This window comes from Cynara cardunculus (assembly GCF_001531365.2).
Source record: "Cynara cardunculus var. scolymus isolate 2C chromosome LG 12, CcrdV1, whole genome shotgun sequence".
Lineage (NCBI taxonomy): Eukaryota > Viridiplantae > Streptophyta > Magnoliopsida > Asterales > Asteraceae > Cynara > Cynara cardunculus.
The window spans coordinates 13,458,318-13,466,369 of record NC_037539.1 but is presented as its reverse complement, the minus strand read 5'-3'; the positions used below and the strand labels follow the sequence as shown (position 1 = coordinate 13,466,369).

General features: G+C 36.4%; 2 protein-coding genes across 9 annotated transcripts in view; one reads left to right on the top strand and one right to left on the bottom strand.

Annotated features, from left to right (window-relative positions):
- Nucleotides 1–810: 810 nt before the first annotated feature.
- On the top strand, nucleotides 811–2,564 carry LOC112523715 (stem-specific protein TSJT1-like). The gene is made up of 4 exons (XM_025133398.1): nucleotides 811–1,010; nucleotides 1,507–1,747; nucleotides 1,820–1,940; nucleotides 2,374–2,564. Exons 1-4 carry the CDS (start codon nucleotides 811–813, stop codon nucleotides 2,562–2,564), a joined length of 753 nt encoding a protein of 250 aa, XP_024989166.1.
- A 751-nt stretch (nucleotides 2,565–3,315) lies between these two features.
- The window catches only part of LOC112523528 (mediator of RNA polymerase II transcription subunit 16), a 24,482-nt gene continuing 19,745 nt past the window's right edge, over nucleotides 3,316–8,052 (bottom strand). For 7 of the 8 annotated variants that reach the window (XM_025133156.1, XM_025133159.1, XM_025133158.1 and 4 more), the window contains 2 exons: nucleotides 5,388–5,762; nucleotides 3,974–4,499 (listed from right to left, as the gene is read on the bottom strand). In XM_025133156.1, the coding sequence (XP_024988924.1) occupies nucleotides 4,353–4,499; nucleotides 5,388–5,762 (522 nt within the window). In that variant the 3' untranslated portion in view covers nucleotides 3,974–4,352. Of the gene's footprint in view, nucleotides 3,525–3,973; nucleotides 4,510–5,387; nucleotides 5,763–8,052 lie in introns of those variants that run through there. The other variant, XR_003070275.1, reaches the window with a different exon arrangement.

The following is an 8,052-nucleotide window of genomic DNA, read 5'->3' as shown; positions in this document are numbered from 1 at the left end:
AAATTTGACAGAAAGATAAACATGATGATTTTGTAATAGCTTATGGTCACCCTTTTGCCCTCCCTCCATTTTGTGCAACAAAGTCCACATTGCTTCTTGACCTTTTGTGGATTCCCGCTCATGCTTGCTTCTATTCTTAATTGTTTATCTTCCATAAACCTTACTTTCAAGTGAGATATACCGATTACTTTTATCTAGTTTAAATTATATGGAAAGAAACGCCTCAAGAATCCACAAACTCGATAAGCAAAAGGGTCATTGTGAGTTTCCTAATGTGATCATGGGTTCATATATCCTATGAGTAAAAGTTTGTTGTCCCAAAGTTCTATCCCCTTCGTGTTTACCACTTATGTAAAGCCACATCATCTATTTATTGAACAGGGAGAATGAAAACGTATATTAAATAAATGATGACCCGTTTTCAAGTAATTGGCGAGAGCCGAGATGAGACAAGAGACTTTATTCATATACAACACACTAAAATGACCAACCGACTAGCGGTAGTTATTATCAGTTGTTGTTGTTTGTGACCATGATTTAGATTAGTTTCTATTTTGAAACCAAGACATAATAATACCTCTAGAGAATTGGGGTTGTGTGATGAGGTTTCTATCTTTGGAAACATATTTCTGTCCCTCAAATTAATCCTGTATCTATAAATAGCCAAAAACACAAACAAACATGTTGAGACCATCCAATGGTCCTATGTTTATGGGAGTTGTCTGTTTATAAAACACACATTTGATTGATTTGAGTTGGTGTTTGATAACTCAGAAATCAATTAAGAGAAGATTAATCGAGAACTGAAGAATGTTGGGAGTATTCAGGAATGGATTGGTGAGTCCACCAAAAGAGCTAAACAGCCCTGCAGCAACCAACCCTCCAGATCATCACAACCCACTTCAAACTTTCTTGTCTTATCATAAAAACAAAGCTTCCTCCATGTCCTTTGGCAATGATGCTTCCTTGGCCTTTGCTCATTCTTCTCACTCTCTTTTGGATACACAAAGGTTCTCTCTCTACGGGTTCAAACGAGAATAATAAGCAAAAAAAGAACACAGAACGGTCAAATCAAATATGATTTTACACTAAACTCGCGTATAAAATCACATGTGATTACGTGTGACCTTCGACACAACTTAGGTCGCTGGCTAAGTCGCCGCACACCCTTGCTTTGGCTGTCTTCCGGAGTCACATGTGATTTAGCAGTTCGTGTGTTCTCTAATTTGACATTGTTATCATTTGATCCTCCCTTTATATACACGTGTGTGTGTGTATGTGTGTGTGTGTGTGTGTGTTTCATAATCAAAACCCAAATGTGTTTTTATTATAACCATATGCGTAAAAGGTTGTATTACACGACATGATAGGAAAGACCTTTTACGTATTAGGAAATGAGAAAATTCTCATTGCTTTTTATGTATTTACCGTTTTGTAAAAAGAGAGCTTTTTATTTTTCAGTTACATTTCACCCTTGTGTAACATAGATATTTACCTATTTTGTAGGTTGTTTAGTAGTGTGGATGACATCCACTGCCTATTCTTGGGCAGTTTGAACAATTTGTGCACCCTTAACAAGCAATATGGGCTCAACAAGGGAGCAAATGAGTCCATGTTTGTGATCCAAGCCTACAAGACCCTTCGAGACCGTGGCCCATACCCAGCCCATTCGGTCCTAAAGGACCTCGAAGGTAGTTTTGGTTTTGTGGTCTTTGACTTCAAGGCTAAAACTGTCTTTATTTCACTTGTAAGTTTTTTGAAGAAAAAGGTGGATATAATAAACTATGGACGGCCTTTTTGACTTTTTTACTTCGAACAGGGTAATGATGGAAGAGTGATGCTTTTTTGGGGGATAGCTGCCGATGGCTCTGTCGTAATTTCTGACAATTTGGAGGTTATAAAGACTAGTTGTTCCAAATCTTTTGCTCCCTTTCCAACTGGTATGTGAGGGTAATTTTGTCTTTTTATATATTTATAATAACTTGATACTTTATATGTTACCATCAATTTCAATGGACGTTAATATTGTTCAAAAATAATGATAAAATATTAGCATGTAACATTTTTCAAAGAAGCAAAGGTCATAATCTTCAGTAGCAATTGTATTTTTCTTAGGACGTAAAAACATAATTTACATGTATGGAATAAGACGACTTAATATAGACATCTAATAATATGTGGTGACTCATCTAATTCAGCAATTTCTGACAACAATAAGCCATTAAGTTCAATAAGCTAATTTAAATAATAAAAACAACATGCCCTAATATGTGATTCATTTGTTTTTTGATGTGTGTGTATGTATGTATGCATGCATAAAGAAAGAGTGAAGGGCAAAAGGGTAATTTTGGTAAATGTATGGATGCATTGTAGGGTGCTTATACCATACAGGAGGAGAATTGAAGAGCTTTGAGCATCCAAAGAACAAAATGAAAGCAATCTCAAGGGTTGATAGTGAGGGTGCAATGTGTGGAGCCACTTTCAAGGTCGATATCTATTCCAAGACCAAAAGCATGCCAAGGGTTGGAAGTCAAGCTAATTGGGCTTGGAGCCAAGAGGCTTGAATCTATTTTTACCTTTTTTTTCCAAAGTCAAAAGTCAACCATTCTCCTTTTTTTTCATTGATGATATCATGATTTTGTTGTTTTTCTTTCTTTCTTTTTGATGGGCATTTATGTACAAATCTCTCCTCTTTTTGTTTTGGTTGACTTTTTTTGGGATTGTAAATTTGACTGTTAGTCACCTCGATTCAAATATTTCTGCTCAATTATGTAATATCTTAGCACATAATTTTGTTCTTTTACATGAATAATAAAAGCTTGATTTTGGATTTGCATTAGTCGTTATGGATTTAACAGCGTAATGGAAGGTACTCACCTTTGTGATTTTTGATGTAAATGTCATACCGTTTGGTCGGAAATGTTTATAGCATTTCGGCTATCATTACATTTGGTATGTTCATAAATCTTTAGAGAATGAAATTCGTTAACAGGAATGAGGTGGAAAAAAAGGCAAACATATTGATTGTTTTCAAATCTGTGCTTTTAGTTGCAATGCGTTTAAGCATCAAATTTGACTTTTTTTTTCATACAAACATAAAGTAGTCGATGATAATAGTTTTTCAAACTTTACTTGTGCACAAATACCAACAACGTAAATGAAGGATTTGGGCTACCAAACCAGCCTAACGTGATGCTTCAATCTCACTCGCATTTCATGTTCTCATATTTGGGCATAATGTCAAGGATGTATGTACTTCTACAATACAGCTATATATATATATATATATATATATATATATATATATATTCATACATTATGGCTTCCGAAAATCCAATCCCCTATCCCTAATGGAAAGAATTCGTACCTGATGACTTTGACCTTTTTCTTTCTTCTATTGCAACAGCTCCAACATGAATTAATTTGCTTTTGTTGACTTGAGAATAACACGGTGTGATACCCCGTGTTTCGCATTGCACAGTGATGTAAAATTTGAAATTTATTTGTACAGGAATATGTGCTATCTGCAATAGTTGGATCAGGGGATGCTCAGCAACCATTTCAATATACATATATATACGGTGAGGAAAACCGCAACAAAATGAAGAACTGAAAAACACCCTGGTAACTGTTTATCTGGACGGTATGCACATGTGCATACAAGTAATTTGGAAACAATTTGTCTGGTATGCAAATCTATAACATGCACACATGCATAAAAACCAAGAAACAACTTCAATTACTTGTATCCACATTCAGATGAAAGGTTACCTGGGTGTTCCTCAGTTTTTCAAATTTTTGGGGGTTTTCCCCTAAACCTCCCGACCTCTCTCTCTCTCTCTCTCTCTCTCTCTCTATATATATATATATATATATATATATGTGTGTGTGTGTGTGTGTGTGTGTGTGCGCGCTCAAAAGACCCAAATGTTCAATGCAAGTGTTGATAAGAAAATAAGGAAGGTCATCCATGTTTTGTAATTACTTCTAAATTGGAAATTCAGCTTCAAATTTTGCAAAGTGTTACACATTTACATTTCAATGTTCATATTCATTACACACTAAACAGCACCTGCAAATAGCATTCAAATAACAAGATGTGCATACATGCTCCCTTCGTCTTATCAAAATGGCAATTTTTACTATTTGACAGGTACTTGGTCCATTTCGATACAACAGAATCCGAGTCATCTTGCATTTACTTCAGTATGGAACCACATTTCTATCGACACAAATAAAACGTTATTTACAAGAAAAGGAACATTCCTAGTGTAGTGTGCAATAGCGATTTTAGGAAGTACACATAAAACTGGAAGCAAGGTGCTAACCTAGAGTGTAACTGAAGCAGTCTTCTATACAACACGAACCCATGTCCCTCCACACATAGGACAGCCATGAACCCAGCGGCTGATCCACCAGGTCTCCCGCTCACTCTGTGTAGATGTGTTGTTGCCACCTTGTGAGCTAAAAGCTGAAGTTTGCCGCAAACATCTTATACACTGCATACATCTTACATGGATTCAGTAACAAAGAAACAAAAACTTACCCATTTAAAGTACGTTTATAAAAATCAGACCCTAAAGACTGGTAAAAAGCAAAGGTACCTCTTAAACAGAACAGATGCATATAGAAGAACATTATATCGAATCATATGTGCATGTACAAAATACTAAAATATTGCCAAAAAGGCATAACATGCACACGAAACTAACTTATTAAATGTAACAAACAGTTTATGCTTTAGCATGTTCATACAATTTGGTTGGTAAACAATAAAATTCTTGATTCTTCACAAGAAAACAGAAATACTAGATCTTAAATGGCTCAAGTTTCATACCATTTCCCAAAAAGAAGTGATAATCCGCATTTTAGCAGAGGCAAAAATAGACAAGTGACCACTGAACTTCATGGTTCTTTCACATGCATAACTCGAATAGTAACAAGTCACACACATATTTAGATCCTACAGCCCTATGAGTTGCCTCAGTTCCAATCAATTGTTGTCCAAATCAACAAATTAGAGTGAAGACCAAAAGGAGTTTAATTAGTAAATAAACTGAAATAAAGTCATGCTTGTGAACTAAAGTATACATGGTTAACTAATGGACACTTGAATTTTATTAAATCCCACTTACTATATGATATGCCTATTCAAGAATTACTATATTCTGACATGAAGAGATGAATTCACCAATGCAGCTCTCGGGTCAGGATCATGAAAACAAAAATCGGTCTTCTATAATACACTTTCTAAGTTCCCATAACTCCATAAGGTCAAGTAACATAAAAAATATCCAACTGCAAATAACTAGAGTCTAGAAAAATTATCATAAATGTTAAGGCATCACTGGGGGAAGAGGGGGGGGAGGGGGGGGAAGGGATCATACCTTGTACCAAACTCCTTCAAGACCAGTTTTCCATACAGCAGTCACCACGTCACGCCGAGAACCCATTATCCCAAGATATGCTCCCAAACCAACCGAAGTGTTCAGCCCAAAAGCTGCATCTCTCTCTGACATTCTGCGCTTTCTTGGCCACAAGCGTTGGGCTTCATGGTGAACATCACTACTTTCAACCATGCTGAAGTTAAGCAAATCCGTGGAAGTGCTCAGCCTTGAAGAATCATCGACACCCAGATCATCCGGATCAGACCAGGGTCCACCAAATGTATTCCGTCTATGCCATTCTTCAGCAGGAGGATGGAGTTCTAACTCTCTAAGTAACAAACCGGCAGCATCTGCACCCCTAGGCCGGGGCATATTCTGCATGGTAAGCCCATCCAGACAAGACAAGAAGTACAAAAAAATAAATATATGTCTAATTACAGTGACTTCAAGTTCTAAACACAGAACTAATCATTGGGATCGATAATCAAATATACACAGAGTGATAATTGTAGGAAAGGAAAAACATTTAACACGGTATCTAAATGGTTCGGCAATATACCCACATCTGCAGGCATTGCTACGATTTTTAAATTACGTGAAATTTGTAGTGCCCCTGCTGAAGAAAGATTTCCCCTCTCACAAGAGCACAGGACTACAAAAGGATGACAGAAAAAGTTGCCATCCCAACTGTCGAAAGTTTGGCAGCCATGTTCTCTCAATGTCGGAACGTAAAGTAAACCGGTTACAACCAAATAAGGCTCTATATACTACATTCCTACACTACAATAAAGCATACACAGAGATAAATTAAGATCTTAACATGTGCAATGTCGTCTATGTGGAACTGCCAATGATGCTCTCTTTGAAGAGAGTATCACTACTTGAAAGTTAAAAAGCAAAGAAAATAACCCACAATGTTCACTCGAGCGTAGACCTATTAAGGGCCCGATGGGGTAGGTCAGGTTATACAATCTGATTTCTATATATAGTAATAGGGTAACTACGAAAGACCAATGGACAGGTTAAGAGTTTGAACCGAAATAACATCCAAGTGCCTCTTTAAAAATAAATTGTTTCAGCACAAACACATGGAATAAATAGACATAATTTGATAGCTATTTGTAGATTTAAATTTTTTATTAAACATAAAAAATTAAGCTAAATAAGAAATAAACAGGAAAAACTTAATATCAAGTGCTTACTGAGTTATGACCAACAATGGCAAAAGGGCTGATGATGATGAGGCCAAGCATCAAGCTTGAGAGATAGAATAGACACAATTGATAGCTATTTGTAAATCTAAATTGTTATTCAATATAAAAAAAATTAAGCCAAACAAGAAATAAACTAGCAAAACCTAAAATCAAATGCTTACTGAGTTATGACCAACAATGGCAGCAGGGCTGATGAGGAGGAGGTCAAGTATCAAGCTTGAGAGATAGAGAAACATGTTCACCCTAGCCATGGAGCTTTTAATATAGAGAGAAAGGACTAAAGAAACGAAAAGGCTGAGGCAGTTTTATAATGAGCAACTGAAAGGAGTTTTTCATTGGAAGGAAAGCATTGATTTTTCTTGATTTCGTGATGGTTCATTTGGTTTTCTGTTAGCACATAGTTTTGTAACTACAAGCATGAGACAGCACCGTGGCATAAAAAGAATATTGGCTGTTTGGAAGTTGCTGAATGGTTTGATGTATAATGATTAAGAGGCTCTCATGATATAGTGCAAAATGAAATATAATCGTTTGGTAATTATTTACAACGAAATTAGGGCGCTGAATGGTTAAGGGAGGCCCAGGATACAAAATCAATCAGAGGGTTTTAGAACCATTAAGAAGTAGACTTTTTTTTTGCCAAACAAGATTCACCTCTTAACGATTCAGAGGCTGCCTTTTAATGGAACTATTAAGAGTTTGGTTGGCCAAACAAATTCAGGACTCCCAGTTGTCGATAAATACCTAGATGTGGAAAAGCCGAGTGATTTTTGACAAGCAAAAAAAGGGTAGTAAGGTCGGGTTGACGCTACATGAATTCCCTTCACTACTAACATGGGACTTGTTTTAGATAGAGATATTTTGACTGGGATTGGAGGACTAATAGATGGAAAAACAAAAGCACTTGTACTTGTTCTGCTATTCCGCATCATCCTGGCTGAGGAAGAGTTACGGACACATAAAACACAAAAACACAAGATGACGGACGGGAATACTCTGTGTAATGCTTCATTCTTCATCTTCAGGCATCATATCCATAATTAGTGCATTCATCCTAGTTAGTAGCTCCAGCTCCATACGAAGGATATCTTCACTAGCATCAATACCACCCCGAGCTTAGTTATGGGACATGAAGAAGGTACCAGCAACAGATGGTATTATTATGGTACAGCTCACAATGTTCATATCAATCTAACAACCTTCTGCAAATATAGAAAGCTAAAACTTCATGTAAACGTATGAACTCAACATTACTAGCTTCATGGAAATTTTATGAACCCAAGATTACTTTGGCCTAATCCTAAAGTTCTATACTTGCAGCTACTTTGACAAAACTGCTATGGTTTTTCATCCAATCAAGAATTTAAAGGAGTAAAAGATCAAAGGAATTCGAAAGGTCAAAACTGTTGGAATGTAGGCTTCGGCCTACTAAGTTAGACAAAAGGGAGGAG